Source organism: Tachypleus tridentatus, chromosome 8, assembly GCF_004210375.1.
Source record: "Tachypleus tridentatus isolate NWPU-2018 chromosome 8, ASM421037v1, whole genome shotgun sequence".
NCBI lineage: Eukaryota > Metazoa > Arthropoda > Merostomata > Xiphosura > Limulidae > Tachypleus > Tachypleus tridentatus.
The window spans coordinates 38,967,019-38,985,627 of NC_134832.1; the positions used below are offsets into that span (position 1 = coordinate 38,967,019).

Here is an 18,609-nt window from a genome sequence, read left to right on the forward strand (position 1 = left end):
ATAATTGAGTTTCGATACAATGAGTGCATCCAGCACAATAGATCGTTTAAGTTCGCTAAGTAGTCGCGAGGATGTCGTCCGATTGATGCCACCTTTCCTTGTCATTTTCTGTGCATAAGAAAAAACTGATATCGAAGTGAGCACTTTTTAAGAATTATTAATTCTATAAGAAATGTTAAAGGGAAGATATCTAATTCCATGTATATATATGCTACTGACATGAAAATATAAATATATTTATAAGCCGAACAATAACAAGGACATACTCAATCACGTTCCTCTTTTATGCGGATTTTTTTGTTCGTATTTCTTTCTTTAAGATATTTATTTCAATGAGTCGCCGGAAGAAGTACCGTTATTTTTCGTGAAATCATCCTACAAAAAATTGTTCTTAATAATTTGTTTTTTACTCAGATTGATGAATGTTGATGTTTTAACAATAGCAAGAAACGTAATAACTTTCCTGTAATGCACTCTTTAAAAGAAGTATTTTGATAAATATATATATTCTTTTTTACGGTTATTTGTTCAGATGGCACAGAACGTTACATATAGAGAAACATTTGGCTATTATATATGCATTTTATATTGGAATGCGGAAAGTGTGTGATTTCAAAGCTTGCTCGCTAATTGTTGGCGTTTCCTTAGGCAATAAACTTTGCTCCAGTTGTTTCACAATATACATTTTTAATGTGTATAGCAATGGGTAGCTAAGAGTTAACACCCAATGTACCTGTGTGACCGTTTTCATCCGCTTGTGCCACGGAAAACCGTAGTTATACATCAACCTTACGTGTTTAGCAAGTGTGAAACAATTACTTTAAAATATATTAATTTATTTCCCATAGTGGAATTTCGACATTTCGATCTTGAATGACCATGTTTCCTATTGTTTGAATTTCCTAATTGTTATGTTGTGGATCGTAAGGTCTAAATACAGAATACATAGTATTAAGCATGTTATTATGTCAAAGTATATATATATCTATTTATGTTAAAAATAAATTTGTTAGAAGCTACTTCCCTGATTGTATTATTTACTGCACTGTTTTTATATGTTTTTAATAGTAGCTAAAAAACTGATAATAAGTACTAATAGTCATATTTAACCACTGTTTAGATCACAATTCCATGCATGCAGCTGATGTATTACATGGTGTTTACTACCTCACTTCACAGCCTGTTCCTGGTTTCGTACAAATTCCATCAGAATTCACAGATTCACCCTTACACAAAACTTTAAGTAAGTATACTTATTTCGGGTTAACATGCTATATTTTGAGTTTTTATGTGAGTAAAACCCAAACGTTTACAGATCGTACTCTACTTTGATTTTTATTACTACGTCCCATCCTGGCGTGCACTACCACGATGTTGTAAGTTTATCGTTTCAATCTGAAAAATGTATTTTATATGAAAAATAAAACAAGCTTATTTAAGTATTTTCTTTTAATTGAGCAATATTCTACTCTATATATGTGTGAAAATTTACAAAATATTTGTTTTGATGTTATACTTTAAGTTTGAAAAGTTAGGTAGGCAAAAATACGACAACCAACTGTCCCATTGATCTCAGCTTCTGTATACACTACGATTTTTTTTTTGCTGCAGTGAAACTAATTACAGTAAGAAATTATAAAAAATACTTTTCTGTATATAAAAATGTAAAAAAATTGATTTAACTAAAAGATGAAAATGTAAGTCAATTAAATGTGAAGTACTGGAAACAAGACATTCGTATTTTTTTTTATCATACAGTATATGAAGTCTACGCAAAGAGACTATTAGGTTTGTTGAAATTTCTGGGAGAGTTAACAAAACTTTTACTACTCCATCGGCTCAACATGGCCAGATGGTTAGGGCACTTGACTCACAAGATGAAGGATAGAATCCCCACCTCACCAAACATGTTTACCCTTTCATCTTTCGGGGCATTATAATATTATGTTCAATCTCATTATTTCTTGGCAAAGGCGTAGCCCAAGAATTGGCTGTAGATTGTGATGATTAGCTGCTTTTCCTTTCGTCTTTCACTGTACCCTTGCGCGGAATTCTAATCAAACCAAATTATCAAGTCAGAGCTATGACCTCTTGATTTATTACACTGATTGTTCAGCGGTACCTCTGAAGGATTATAACACTAAAGATCGTGTTTTGATACCATGGTTGGCACAACACAGAGAGCCCATTATGTAGCTTTATCAGTCACAACAAACAAACAGAAAGATTTATATTTTAATTTCAGGTAATTTTATCTTTGATTAACACAGTTTATGTTAAATCACAATACAACTTGTTTTTCATTATAACTCTAAGTTTTTTAGAAGTTGAATTTATAAACTGAGATGGAACAAATATAAATATATCATAGCCATGGCAATCCAATATAAAAAGAACTCAAAGTATGACCTCTGAATTTCCCTAAAGTCTAGAGGAAATCTTTCAGGAGAATAAATTAATGGCATAAATGATTAAATTTCTTCATCTCATATAAAATATAGGCTCACTATTGTAAGTGAAAGACATACATCACCATACACATAATATACACTTTAGTTTTTCCAAAGGTTCATGATCACAAGAAACCCACTTGAAGTAAAAATGTATTCTCAAGACGGCTGGTATGGGTGTTAAAACTTTAATTAAAATAAAGTACATAACAACGTTTCGATCTCTTTAGGTCATCTTTAGGTTTGCAAGAGAGTGCCAAACTCTCTTTCAGAATACACTTTCTAAAGGTTCTTTGTTCTCATTTCGTGTACTCACCAGTTTAGAAAATCCACCTTGAAATGACTGTGGCAGATCAGATACCCCGTTTCAATTTTATGTCTTTGTTTTGTCTGAGTCATAAGACGTGCAGATATTTTATCCCTTGCTCAAAAAAACTTGACGACAAACCAAATAAGATGCTTTTTAATATCAGAACTTCATATCTTGGCATGAAGAAACTATAGTATTAAAGCCACACCAGCAGCTTTTCTTTCAGTATTATATAACTAACACTGGTATCATATACAATCAGTCTTCTCAACTTTGGAATCGTCGAATTTCTTCCTACAACCATCTCATTTTTATATTCTTTTATTTTTAGGAATTTAGATATGAGTAATAATAAACGTTTGTATCTATCTTTTTTCGAAAATCAGACATTTTCATTTTGTATCTCACAACTCGGAGGCCTTGCCACAGGTTTGATTTAACTATAATTCCAGTGTCTAGCTTCAGGCCAAAATCCATAGATACACGAAATTTCTTTATGACCACTTGTATTCCAAAAGTTTATTTGCCACTGAAAATTGCATCAACAATTTCTTACATTTAACCTCACAATTGAAAAAACCTTTTCTCCTTATCTGAATATCAATAAATTAGAATTATGTATCTCAGAACGACTGGTATGGGTATTAACACTTTTATTGATAAAGAGAGAACAATGTTTCAACCTTCCTAGGTCATCTTCAGGTTAACAAAGATAGAGTTTAAAAGTGACCGTTGCCGAACATGTCTTAGGGTACGACATTGTAGGGGGCGTTGCAGTTGGATGTTAGATTATTAATTAGTATAGGTATAAAGGTGTTCCTTTATATTGGTTTAATTTTGATTTTAGTTGTTGTATAAGTAGGACTTCTTTGATTTTGCGTTTGTTTATATTTGTTTTCCTACTTAATATCTGAATGTTTTCTATGGTTATGTTGTTTTTATTTGATTTGTAGTGTTCAAAAACGTGTGAATGTGTTTTTTTCTGTTCTTTGAATCCAGTTTTCATTTTTCTGCTTGTTTCTCCAATATAGAAGTCGTGGCAGTTGTTGCATTGTATTTTATAAATAATGTTGGTGTTATGTTTGTCAATGTAGTTTTTAAATAGTATGGACTTTAGTTTTGAACCTGGTTTTTGAATATATTTGTTGTTTACTAAAATGTTGTGTATTGTTATAAGTTTTCCAAATGTTGGTTATTTTTTCGCTGAAGTCGGGAACATATGATATGCAGCAGTATAAGGTTTTGTAGTTTGTTGTATTTTGGGATTTATTGTTTTGTTTGTTGTTGGTTTAGGTGTGTGCGTATGATATAGGCTCGGCATGGCCAAGCATGTTAAGACGTGCGACCCATAATGTGAGGGTCGCGGGTTCGCATCCCCGTTGCGCCAAACATGCTCGCCCTTTCAGCCTTGGGGGGCGTTATAATGTCACGGTCAATCCCACTATTTGTTGGTAAAAGGCTAGCCCAAGAGTTGGCTGTGGGTGGTGATGACTAGCTGCCTTTTCTCTAGTCTTACACTACTATATTAGCGACGGCTAGCACAGATAGCCCTCGAGTAGCTTTGTGCGAAATTAAAAAAACAAACAAACAAGCGTATGATATTTTCTACGGTTGTTTTGAGAAAATTTGTTGATGTTATGAAGTGTTGTTTTATTTTGTTGATTTTATTGTTAATTTTATATGGTGAGCATAGTTTTGTGGCTGTGTTTACTTGGCTTCTTAATATGTTGATTTTTTGTTTTGTTTCATGTACTGAGTCGCAGGGAATGTATAATCCAGTACGGATGATTTTTCTGTGGATTTCTGTTTTGAATCGTGTATCAGTTCTAGTGATCTTGAGATTGAGAAATGCTATTTGGTTAGTTTTTCCTGTTCAAAGGTGAACTTAATGTTGGGGTGTATAGAGTTAACGTGGTTGAAAAAACTAAGTGTGTGTTCTGTAGATGTGAATCCAACAATTGTATCGTCAACTAATCTGTACCAGTATGGTGGTTGGTGTAAGTTATAACACCTTTATACCTATAGTAATCAATAACGTAACATATACTGCAACGTCTCCTACAATCCTGTACCCGTTTACACTCTTGTCCCTAAGACATGCACCCGGCAACGGTCAGTTGTATGTTCTTCGTTAACCTGAAGATGACCTAAGAAGGTCGAAACATTTTCTCTACTTTATTTTAATAAAAGTTTTAATACCCATACCAGCCTTCATGAGATACATTTTTAATTCAAGTGGGTTTCTCGTCATCACGAATTACTTCATCGCAGGAATTTCATTATTAAATTAATTTTGCTAATCTGACGCTAAACTGTGAAGTATACATTGATAAGACTGCTCTTCAAGTTCGTTTATTTCGTAAAATAACAGAGAAAACCAGAATGTAATTGTTATAGATAATGATTCTACTTTGTCCGTGGCATTTCAGTGGAGTAAATTCAGTTAAGTATTGCTTCTTTGCTTTGAAATCGTCTTGAGTCATCTTGGATAAAACAGTACAACGCTAATACCGTATTGTCGTATTGCATTTAAACTTGGACCAGTAAAACCAGTTTTATAACAGATTTTTGATAATTTATAATAACATTCAGTATCTATATCAAAGTCGCTTCTTGTTTTTGTGTTAGTGTTTTTCAATGATCCTCCTAAGTAACTTCTACATTAAATAAATTATATTTAGCTTGACATATTTAGATGAGCTCACTTCAGTCTTGTATCACTTTTAATACAAGTTGAAATTTTTCTTCTCTGTATTCCACAGTTTTTTACTTTTAATTAACATATCTAATTATAGCTTTCAGTAATGGATCCTATTCTTGTTTCATCTAAGAAATCACATGTGACTGCTGGACCAGTTGACTGCCTTTACTCACATCATGAAACTTTGCATTGGATTTTATTTTCAGTGGCTTTCATTTTTAATCCTTTCACTCTTAAATGTGTGTTCAAGTATTTCGCCGAGCGTTTCAAAGTCAAATTTATCATGTTATCATCATAGAAAAATATCGTTTAGTCATTGGTTGGAATGTTCTTCAGTACTACATCTTCCAAAAAAATAAATATAAAAGCATCTTATGTCGTTGTATATTAAACATCCAGAAACTTAAGACAAAAAAAGAGACGCTCTTTACTTCATCAGACCAAAACAAAAATGGTCACAATGATAAATATAGTAACAAAATATCAAATTCACAGTTTCTTGCTCAGAACTATTATGAGGCATTTAATTTCATGTAAAACTTCTTCTAAGTTTGGCTTTTTTAATCAATAAACACACGTGACTTTTTTATTGTGAAACCGGAAATTACTTGTATTTCTAACCTTCATTTTCTAATGTACATCTGCAACACAGATTATATCTTTACCATGTTGCCAGAATTCCTAATTTTTGGGTATAAGTTATCTTAAATCACTGGAACATTCACAACTTTTAGAAATATCTATAATTCTCCAGCCTATTAAACTAAAATGAACTAAAACTTAATTAGATCTGATCAAAAACACTTACAAAAGAAATTAAAGATAATATTTTATCCTACTTTCAGAAAGTATTAAGTATTATCTAGTTAAATGTCTTTCACATGGTCACATTTCCGCCAATGTTTTATGCTTGTATATTTTTCGCAAAAGATCCCGGCGATTGTGGAACGTCTAACTACAGCACCCGTTTTGTAGTAGATGACACTTATGGCATAGTTGGAGCTAATTTTCCCGCACTGGAATTGATGGCGCTTTATACAGCAGCTGCCATGCACGATTATGATCATCCAGGCAGGACGAATGCATTCTTAGTTTCAACTTTTGCACCACAGGTTGGTATTAGAAGAGTTCTTTGTATTGTTCGAGCGTTTCATGGTACTTGATTTTCGTAGATGAGAAATGCATCTAGTATTTAGAGTAAATAACATTGCTAGTGTCTCTTACATTTACATCTATTGTCAATATAATTGTCCGATGTATAATAAATCCAAGAGACATTGAACATAAGTTATTCAATATTATGCTTAATGGTGGTTATGATTGACTTAGTTTTGGTTTTGTTATAAAACTGTTTATATTTAGATGGATGTTTAAGTTATTACACCGCAGTGGAGAGACTGTGGTTTGTTTAGCATTATTTATGGCTGTTTTAGTTTGAATTTCAGAGTAAAATTGTCCCTCCATTCCTAATGTATGGCAGTGAAGTTGGATTAACCTTCGAAATAACTTCTTACTTCAATATTAAATGATAGCTAATACCGAATTTCTGTGTTACTTGCTTGTTTCATAACAACTTAGATATTGGTTTATGCTTCACAAGTAGGACAAATTTCTTAGCGTGATATACATACAAGTAATTAATACATTTTACATAAAAGCAAAAATAAAACTAAGAATAAATTTCTTGTTAGTACTTCGTATTTAGCTCAACACTTTATATATGACGTCTACAGTGAAAGTTACTGATATGTAGTAGTTTACTGAATATTTTCGAGCATGTAGTTACTAAATGAAAAGGTTTAAGCTTTACCCAAATAATTCACTCGTTTTATACCGCCGCTCTCCGATTACTACACTGACACTTGAACTAGTCGTCATCACATTTTGACTCAGAAATACTGATATAACGTCTTTACTTCTTTTGTTTTTTTATGTACATCAATGAGAACCCGTTGTTCATAAGATAAAATTTATATAAGAAAAACATTGTGAAACACGAGTGTACAATATGGCGGCGTATCTGAGCTTATTACATACAATAATTAATTTGCTATGGAAAGTTTCAAATATAGCGATAGCTCCTTCGCTTTTTTCTTGGCCAAATTCTCTTGTAATTCATAATGCCACATTTTTGGATTGACAACTTTTAAGAGATAATGCATTCAATTGTTAGTGAAATAATCGGAGAGTGGCAGCTTGGTTTGTTTTGAAAATTATATATTTAAAAACGGCTGGTATGGATAGAGAAAGCCGTTTTTAAATATATAATTTTTTCTACATGTGGGTTTTCTCGTCATCACAAATTATTGGTTTGTTTTGAATTTTGCGCAAAGCTACACAAGAGCTATCTGCGCTAACCGTCCCTTATTTAGCAGTGTAAATTAGACTAGACTAGAGGAAATACAACTGTAGGTGGTGACCTACAGCCAACTCTTGGGCTACTCTTTCACCAAATAATAGTAAGATCGACTGTCATGTTATAACACCCCCATGGCTGAAAAGGTGAGCATGTTTGGTGCGACAGGAATTCGAACCTGCCACCCTAAGATTAGGAGTCGAGCCACTTAATCACTTGGCTAACTATTGAAGGATTATCAGTAATGGCCATTCATTCCCCCCCCCCCAGTGGCACAGCGGTATTCTGAAAACCGGGTTTCGATACCTGTGGTGGGCAGACCACAGATAATACATTGTGTAACTTTATGCTTAATTCAAAACAAATGAACGAACTACTCAGGCTCTATATGAATTTATTTCAGTTTCTTTTATATTTATGTTTGACATCACTACTTTATTTATCAAACTAGCCTTATTTGACTTAAAGATTTAAATTACTAATTAATTTATTTTTAAATTATATTACATTGGTATAAAAATATTTTCAGAATTTTTTTTCATTTTAATAATTTTATTATTTTCAACAAACAAATAAATAAAAAATAAATTGACATTTTAATGGAAGCTAAGTTCAAGTAATTTTGGTAAAATAAATTTATTCGTCTACGAACCGTTTCTTAAAACAGTGCTGTACTTCTAAAAAGTACAAATTTAGTGTATATTATATTGGTGATTTGGTATATATTAATAATTTAACTATTGTTCAGACTTTTTCTTCAATTTATCATCCAGAACAGAGTACACGACGCACTAATAACACTGAATATGCTTAACATGATCAAGATTTAAATATTGCTTTACTAATGAAAATGTCTAAGTGTCCATATTTGATAAAAGACGTGAACGTAGCTTTCGTGTTATTCACATTCCACCTCATTTAAAGAATGATTGGATCACAAATAGATTTTTTTTTCAATAATAGTTTTCATTTTCTCAAGTAAATATTGAATTAGGGACAGAGATATTATACTTTGATGGTTTTTAGGTTAGATAAAGTATCGAATGTTCTAGATTCTTAAAAATAAATATCATAATTTATTAGAAAAATATCAAGATTTATTCACGTCTTTCATTAAATAAATTTATTCCTTTAGTTTAGCGATGGTAGATCAATGTCATATTTTTTTAAAATAGCAATACCGGGGGTCACCCTTTACTATCAATGAACACATTTTGATGATAGAAACAAATGAGCTTGAAGAAACTAACATCAACTAGTTGTGTTTTTCCCAGTTACTCCAACATATATTAAACACATGAAGATGGGAAGTGACTGAGCTGATTTATTGCAAATTAGTTCTAAATTTCTATTTTCTAATATGTGATTTGAATTTACTTCATTTCTAAGAGTGGAGATTGAGCTTGTTTTTTGTTTTTGGAATTTCGCACAAAGCTACTCGAGGACTATCTGTGCTAGCCGTCCCTAATTTAGCAGTGTAAGACTAGAGGGAAGGCAGCTAGTCATCACCACCCACCGCCAACTCTTGGGCTACTCTTTTACCAACGAATAGTGGGATTGACCGTCACATTATACGTCCCCACGGCTGGGAGGGCGAGCATGTGTAGCGCGACGCGGGCGCGAACCCGCGACCCTCGGGTTACGAGTCGCACGCCTTACGCGCTTGGCCATGCCAGGCCGGGAGATTGAGATACTGTTATATTCAAATATATTAATAGGAGGGCTGTATAATTACATCACTGCAATGTTCATTTTATCTTTAGAATTATGGTCGGATGTCCGTTCTTATTTAAATTATAAATGTGGACAAGATGTATAAACCTGTTTTTAGTTTTTATTTGTTTTTTTATTAGAATTGCTACGATACTCACAACTAGTCATAAATCATAGATAGACATGGGATACATGTCATTGAAGCACCAGCCAGTACGTATATTTTTCACTTTAATTTTCAGTACAGAAACTCCCAATGCTTTCTGGGGGCTCCTGCTGCAATTAACTTTTGCCAAGTTATATCTTTGATAGCTGCCTTACATATTTTTCGCTTTTATTTCTTTTGTATTAGATTGTGCAATTTAAACTTATTTTGTTTTTACTCATATATATATGATACGATATGCATAAAAGGCTTCAAAGCCATTATAATAGTGAACAGAGATATGTAAAACATGCATATTGTAAGTAACATCCTAAAGCTTAATAAAGCGTAATAAACTGGTTGTGTAGGGTGATGTGAATTATTAATAAAAACAGTCTTATGACCATTCATCCCAGAGAACAATCCAGTAGAAAACAAAAGAGTTAATTTAATTAGAAGCTTAACAGCTCGCACTTCCTTTTTATCTGTATCATCATATTTAGTGTCGATCTTACCATACAAACAAATGTGAATTTGACAAAAATAATGGTTAAATGTACTAACAAATTTTTAAAAATATATTTGAAGTTCTGACGGTTTTCTAAAAGTTGTTCATTTTGACTGAAGATAGCAGTATATCAGAAAAAAGGAATATTTGAGCACTTCAACACCATTATATCAAAATCGTAATGAAACACGGTGATCCATTTGGTTATAAATTATGGTTAACAAAAGAAATACTAGTTTTATTTTTAAACATTTAATAAAATTGTTAAGGTCATGTGAATCTCATTAATGAATAAAATTTAACGACCCCATTTCATAGCTACAAACCATTAGCATGGTATATCATATTTTTGTGGCATTACACAATACACTTTTAATGTTATTTTATGGTAAACCTTTTTTGCTTTCATTAAATTGCAACTTTTTTTGTTGACTAGGTACTAATATTAGAATATGCATCTCAGCACGGATAATATTGGTATTAACACTTTTATTCATAAGGAGAAAACAACGTTTCGACCTTCCTAGGTGATCTTCAGGTTAACAAAGAGAGTGCAACTGACCGTTGCCGGACACATATATTAGGGACGAGAGTATAAACGAGTACGGAATTTTAAGGGGCGTTGCAGTTGGATATTAGGTTATTAATTAGTATAGGTATAAAGGTGTTCTTTTATATTGGTTTAATTTTGGTTTTAGTTGTTGTATAAGTAAGACTTCTTTGATTTTGTGTTTGTTTATATTTCTTTCCCTACTTAATATCTGGATGTTTTCTATGGCTATGTTGTGTTTATTTGATTTGCAGTATTCGAAAACGTGTGAATGTGTTTTTTTCTGTTCTTTGAGTCTAGTTTCCATTTTTCTATTTGTTTCTCCAATATAGAAGTCGTGGCAGTTGTCGCATTGTATTTTATAAATTATGTTGGTGTTGTGTTTATCAGAGTAGTTTTTACATAGTATGGACTTTAGTTTTGTACATGGTTTTTGAATATATTTGGTGTTTACTGGAATATTGTATTATGCTATAAGTTTTTTTTTCCAAATGTTGGTTTTTTTTCCGCTGATGTCAGGAACATATGGTATGCAGCAGTATAAGGTTTTGTAGTTTGTTGTATCTTGGGATTTATTGTTGTTTGTTTGTTGTTGGTCTATGTATGTGCTATAATTTTTTCCACGGTTTTTCGAGGAAATTTGTTGATGTCGATGAAGTGTTGTTTTATTTTGTTGATTTCATCGTTAATATTAGAATAGTAACATTCTCCAAACATGACATCAGAAAGCTAAGTAGTGTTTCAGGGTAAAATATTGCTACTCTATATTTTATTTTTCTAAACCGTTGTTATTATGATAAGCTAACATTCAGATTAAACATAAGTATATGTTGTATGATATTTTTTTCCATCAAAACTTTCATTTCAAGCGGAACTCTATTAAATTAACATATATATTAATATACTTTATCTTTCTATGAAGTGCAAAAACAACTACAGTCACAACAAAATCGAATGTGTCGCAAGAAATAAATTTAGAAAAATGTGAAGTTATCCTGTGTGCATCGAATGTAGTTGGGTTCTCTTTAAGGCAGTAATCAGAAGTAAATAACTCCGAGATCTCACTGTAACACAAATAATAATATTAAAATGTTATACACCAGCCGTCACGCGCACAGTATTTCAAGAGCTATTTGTATAAAACTTCCATTATAATTTCAGAACGGACCTACACATAATTTACAGTATGTGATGCTTGGCATAAAGTAGTATGAGATGGTATGACTATAAGCTCTGTAATAATACAACTAAATATTTATAATAAGAAAAACGTTCTTTTATACACATTAGAACCGTAAGGTATTTATTAGTCATCACCACACATTAAATGAACTTGAAACAAAAAACCTGTTGCAATGTTCGTATTAGTAGTTCGTCATTGTCAACATTTTATGAAACCTACAGTATTCAATAACAATTTTCACCCATGATTGGGGATTATTTGGCGTGGTGATTGAACATCTCAGGTAGGAATTTGCTCGTGCAGTGAATATTTTCCATATGTTTACCGTGCGTGGTTACCAGTGAAAGGACAGACTCCTCGTGTATGAGTAGTGTTTGATTCACGACAAAACACACATCTTTGGACTTAACTTACTAATGATTGTAAATTGGAGGCTATGGGATGACTGACTCACTTAGCGTTTGTTTAACTGGTCAATAACCTCGGACGTCCTTAATCTGTATACTGATTATTGGCTATAATACTCAGGAATCTTTAAAGTAGCTTTAAAATTCTTCTTTTGACAGGGTTTCACGTCTCTTGTAGAACTATTTGGTGAGTAAAGTTGGTGGATTTTAAATTGTAACTTTTTATTCATATTTCAAGCATTAAAATTTCTATTTAGGCCTGGAAAAGGTCTCACATTGACCATACTGCTTCATTTTTCACACATCAATTTTCATGTAACGCTTCACTTACAAGAGTTTTGGTTAAATGTTACTTTTCTTAGAAATTTTTCTGGCCCCTCTGGACCAGTTTAAAGTTTCTAGCAAAATATTTTAACTGAAATATCTAGACAAGACTGTAGTAAACTGATTTTTCGCCAATGCAACTACCATAACATCCTAAACTCCTCCAGAAGAATGTTTGCTGTGACCATTCTTTACGACACCACGGAGGAGGAAACTCTTTCTCACAGGAAATATCAGAGCCCCACTCCAGCAAATTTCTGTTTGTAGAAATAGAAATAAATATGATCCAATCAGGATCCTTGTCCTTATCGTAGTTTTACTTTTCCTCGCCTACCTGCAAATGTAAAGTAATAGGTTTGTTGTGATTCTTATAAATGTACCTGTTGCGATAGTAAGGATCGCGATAATGCCTTCTATACGTCTAAATCTTGCTGTATTATCTGCAAGTAATCACATGTCTTTTACTTGCTATCTTGTCCTATGTTGGAGGATAGAAGTATATGCAATATCTTATGACCATAAATAATATCATTTAGAGTGAAATGTGCTAACTTGTCGCGCTGGTACTGAAACAGAGCTTTTTTTTGTACACGCATTTATAATATGTATCCAAACAGAATCTTTTATCTTATATTAAGACTCAGTCTTTCTTTACGGACAGTCCAATAAAGAGATATGTCCCCACTTTGTCCCACTGCTCTACCGCTGGAGGCTGTTTCCATTGGCTAACTCATCAGAAGAAAAAAATCGATAAATCTGTCAATGGCAACCTGTTTACACAGTTGTCATCTCCATTTCTTACTTTAGGAGGCTTAAATAAGCAATACCCACTCTAGGATGGTGATAGTGTTTTTGGGAAAGGTATATTTACAGAGCGTCTGCTCACGAATCTCGCTCTCATTTCAACAACGGTATGTATAATTACTTCCATGTCAGGGTCAGACGTGCACTGCCATAAATCTGTCCGTCTTGTCTTTTTCCTTTTTTTTCTTGAGTAGTGAATAACGATCATATTCCCATCATTCTCAGAGAGATTTTGTTAACTCTACCCAACTGATATATCAAGATTGAAGCTGGAGAAGGCCATCCTTCTTCATTTCTCCCTCTCTCTCTCAGAGCGTAAACCTTCCTTATGCCATCTGTTATTGGTTTTGTGGAGACAGTGGCAGATAATGTTGTCAGTACAGCTTACTTATCATTCCTACCACACCGACATGTTTTTCACATTACTCTCATGCATGATAGACCTCTGACTGTTACAAATTACAGTAGATGGGGCTCAGAAATAAGGTTAAACTATCTTACACAGATCTTTCTCTCACTAACTTGAATAAGTGTGGTACTCCAAATAGGACGTGTTCACTTCTGTTTACTGAACGCACTTAAAACCTTCCTTCCATACTGGATTTGCTCAAGATCAACTGAATCTGTGGGATTTTCTTAATTCTACGGATTATTATTCGCTACTGAGTGTATGTAATGTTATTTGTTCAGGATCATATGCGACATAAGTGGTACACTAATTCTTCTACGCATACTGAACTCAGTTCGTGGAAGGCTCTGTAATCATTTACTCAGTTCTCTCGCCAATATTCACAACCAACTGGCTCATTTCACGTTTGTCACCTCTACCAACTAGTTTTTTTCTCCATTCTTGGCCATTTCACTATGTTGGGAGGATGAGTTTATCAGATCGACCTTCACTGGTAATGTCCAACATTTGCATATTACATATATATAGGTAAAGTTTCGTACCAATTTCAGGCGGTTTAGAATAATCAATGGCTCAATAAACTCTTCCAAATGAAGCCTACGATAACTGACTGGCTATCTAGTTTATACATTGATGATAACGAGAAGTTACCTTGCAAGACTCAGTAGTGGTCGTAGTTTTTTTCACTAATCTTTTTCTCCTGGAAGGAATTGATCAGCCAGTGTGTGAGAAGGTAGTATGACATTCAAGACACAATTTAGCCCTCATGGGCGTTGCTTTAGACGTATTTTATTTCACGATGTTGGAAATTATGGCATTGCCCAGCTTTGCAATTTATTATGAATTGGCCTTTTTAAGTCTATTTTATTATTCAGTTTTATTCAAAACTTACTTGCTTTATTTTTATTTACTTTAGTATATTCTTGTTATTAAAAGTATAAGTCGAAAGGTACAATAATAGATGAGAAACCATTCAAACTTAACTGTATCTCTGAAGCAAGCACATTAAACAATACGCAGTGCCTCTTTATGCAAATAAATAGTGTTCTATAAATTGGTTTCTAATATATCGGTAAGTATATATATGTATGAATAAATAACTATCAAAAATGAAAATTCGATTATAAATTAATTTAAAGATTGCTCTTATTCAACAATAATAACAAATATTAATGTACAAAGTTTCTTTTCGTCCTCACCAGGCGGTGCTCTATAATGATCGTTCAGTGCTTGAAAACCATCATGCTGCAGCCGCATGGAGTCTATTCCTGTCCAGACCTGAATATCATTGGCTGTGTCACTTAGATAAGGCCGAGTTCAAAAGGTTCCGTTTTCTTATAATAGAAAATATTCTTGCCACCGATTTGAAGAGACATTTCGAGATTTTAGCAGAGTTTAATGCCAAAGTATGTTTTGCATAAAATTCTTGGTTCCATTTGAAGAAAAAAACTATACAAATCCTAGCTGTTAGAAAAAGATTGTTAAATATTTTAACACAACGACATAAACTGTGTTATGTTAACATACATGAAATACATCATTGGTTTATTATACACTATGTCCAATTAACTTACTGATTTTTAATATATTTGATTATTAACAGAAAAATAATTTGATTATATAACGAGAACAGTTTATCCTACGGTTGATCATTGCAATAATTCTTGAGTTTGTTAGATACAGTTTTCAGAACGTTGCGATTCTTTTTATTTGTTTGGCGTGTTTTGTTTTAAATATAAGCATGTATAATTTTTTAAACTATGAAATCTGAATACATTGTTTCTGACAATAAATCAAATGCTGTCAGTTACGATATGTATCAGTCATATTTTAGTAAATATATTTTATTTCATTCCATGTTTGAGGTTAACGATGTTGATGCTCCTGGTTTAAATTGGTTGTCTGAAACAGACCGACTACTTACAATGGAGATGTGTATAAAACTAGCAGACATTAATGGTCCCTGCAAGAGACATGATATCCATGTACAGTGGACGAATCGAATAGCAGAAGAATTCTATGAGCAGGTACGGTAAGAATGAATTTTAAGAAATTATAGGTGGACAACAATGATTACATAGGAGTTGAGAAGACTTTCCTCTTGAGTCTCGTTTGTATAAAGGGAAACAGGTGAATATATTGTTAGTAACAAAAAATAACAACAAAGTATTATTGAAACAAATATAAATAATAAAAAGCATAAACTTATAAGATAATTGTATATGTAATATATGATAAACGTACAGTATTTTGAATGGTCAGGTATTTTAAGCTTTAAATGTTAAAAATGTATCAATAATAAAACATATTGTGAGCTGTCAGTGTTGTTTTTCTGAGTGATATACTGTCGTTTTAGAGACAGTGTAATGTAGTTTTTGAAGTCCTCTGTGAAAATCTAAATCTAATTAAAAATGTTTTTTTTTTTTAAGTTCGAACTGTCAATACTTTTCTTCAGAAGAAATTTCAAACAGTTTATACCAACGTTTCTTAAACTCTTCGATAGCAGGAACCAGCTCGCTGCCTCCTTAAACTGTCGCGGACCACTAAGATGCAAATATAACAAAAAGCCATTATAATTTACGACTGGTAGTTAAGAAATATTGGTTTATATTATTCGCATGATTTAGATTTATTTGAAGATGTTTCCTCCACAAAATAATCAACGAGTTTCATTGAGTTCAACTGAAAATTATATATTTCTTAAAAACGTACTACCCTTTCAAGAATAATTGAAAATATTATTCTACAAATATTATTATAATGTAGTAGATGTAATGGTAAAGTAGTGTTTATTATGTTACAAACAGTATTGATAAGTGCAATGATAAAGCACTATTTTATATAGTACTTGATGGACTTGCACAATGATACAATTGTATTAGTTTTTACTTTAGACGGTTTTGATTGGTGTAATGGTAAGGCAGTGTTAGTTTAAATTTTGAAGAATACTGTGTACAAATACTGTACATATCCCTAATTTTGAACAGATACACTCGAGTAAAAGCGATTAGTCAATAGCACCCACTGCCAACGATTTAGCTATGTTTCTGAGTGGCCGAATAGTGAGATTTCAGTCACTTTTATATTGCTCTCACAGCCCCAAATGCGAAGGAAGTTTTTGAGGCAACGGTTTGCGAACCATTTTTTCTTGGATTCACAGTCGGACACATCAACCACTAGACCACAGTCAACCTTACTATGGAAGTAGTATTACACAAATTTTGCATAGTTTCTAAGCAAGTCGGAAAAGTGTTTTCACACACAAGTAAAACAAAGTATGATTTTGTTGTAATTAACCGGTACGTTATCAATCATCCAATTTTGATAATTGAATAATTATCAATTATTTAACTATTTATAAATAGTTAAATGGATCCAATCCATTGTAAAACTTCGTTCTCTGATTAACTAATAAAAAGCATATAATCACTTCTGAATTATTATTTTATTTCTTACATTACATGTATAACAATTCTGGATTTGTAATGCAAACTTCAAATAAGAAACACTAATTTCTCATTTTTGTTTTGTTTTGGTAACAGGGTGATGAAGAAGCCAGTTTAGGCCTCCCTATTTCACCATTCATGGATAGGCATAACGCGCAACTGGCTAAGCTTCAAGAATCATTCATCAACCATTTAGTGGCGCCATTATGTAATGCGTATGGAGAGGCAGGTCTTCTTCCAGGTCATTGGATGAAATGTTCCGACAACGAATATGAAGGTATGTAGAGAAAAAAAAAATTACTCTGGTAAAAATATCCTTGTTTACAGACGAACAAAGGATGACTTAAATAGCAAACGGTGTTTTACACTGATTCTATAAAATATCGAGGTCAACAGTGAATGTGTTGTTTCCGGAAATTTAATTATCAAACTAGAGGATAAAGTCTGTTCAATCTTAAATCTTTGGCAATGAAATTATGCTCATTCCAGAGAGAAATATGATCCAACATCTTTTATCTAGCTTATTAGTAGAATCATTTCTTACAGCAAAATCACTAAAAAGGGTTATCTGCTCAGCCCACTGAGGGGAATCGAACCCCTGATTTTAGCGTTGTAAATCCGGAAATATACCGCTGCACTAGCGGGGGTCATCTAAAACCGTCAATTACACTCATTCAAACGTTGATATTACATCAGACCCTAAACCCTGTTGAAATCCAATCCTGCTTGACACCACTATGTGCTCACTTTTATTCTCCTTTTTCCAATGTTTCTTCCAGTTCGTTGTGGTTTTAAAGACAAGAAAACAATTATGAAAAAATCCATCGACTTGCTTAAAATTGTTGTGCATTAACGTTTTTCTTATATTAAATAAATGCTTAAGTTTCGCTTGCTTTACATGTGCATTTTTGTTAAACGGATTGGATCTGGTAACCCTCTCTTGGTTTTCCAAAGTGGTAATATTTTAAAACTAAAACATTCCTTTAAGCTTCACGAGCTGTTTATAACTACATAAAGTAAGTTTAAATGCGTTCATAGAACTGTATTTAATTAGTAGAAAAAAAACTTAAAACAATTAGTATAAAATGCACAGCGAATAGTTTAAAAACGCAGAATTATTGAAACTACTAAGCTTTAAATTCAGTGCTTGTCCAATTGATAGGTTATTTTGGTTGACTACATTCAGAATATGTATGCTGCTTGGATCTACTAACCTACTACTTCTGGAATGCTCTCTTATTTCACAAGTTATACTTACTTCGACCATTCTGCTAACAGAATGGCAAAATTTATTTGACATTAC

General features: G+C 32.7%; 1 protein-coding gene across 2 annotated transcripts in view; it reads left to right on the forward strand.

The window, feature by feature from the left end:
- The window catches only part of LOC143222208 (cGMP-inhibited 3',5'-cyclic phosphodiesterase 3A-like), a 247,057-nt gene that overhangs the window by 220,097 nt on the left and 8,351 nt on the right, over positions 1–18,609 (forward strand). For both annotated transcript variants that reach the window (XM_076448339.1, XM_076448338.1), the window contains 5 exons: positions 1,121–1,243; positions 6,392–6,573; positions 15,063–15,266; positions 15,726–15,887; positions 17,403–17,583. In XM_076448339.1, the coding sequence (XP_076304454.1) occupies positions 1,121–1,243; positions 6,392–6,573; positions 15,063–15,266; positions 15,726–15,887; positions 17,403–17,583 (852 nt within the window). The remainder of the gene's footprint in view (positions 1–1,120; positions 1,244–6,391; positions 6,574–15,062; positions 15,267–15,725; positions 15,888–17,402; positions 17,584–18,609) is intronic.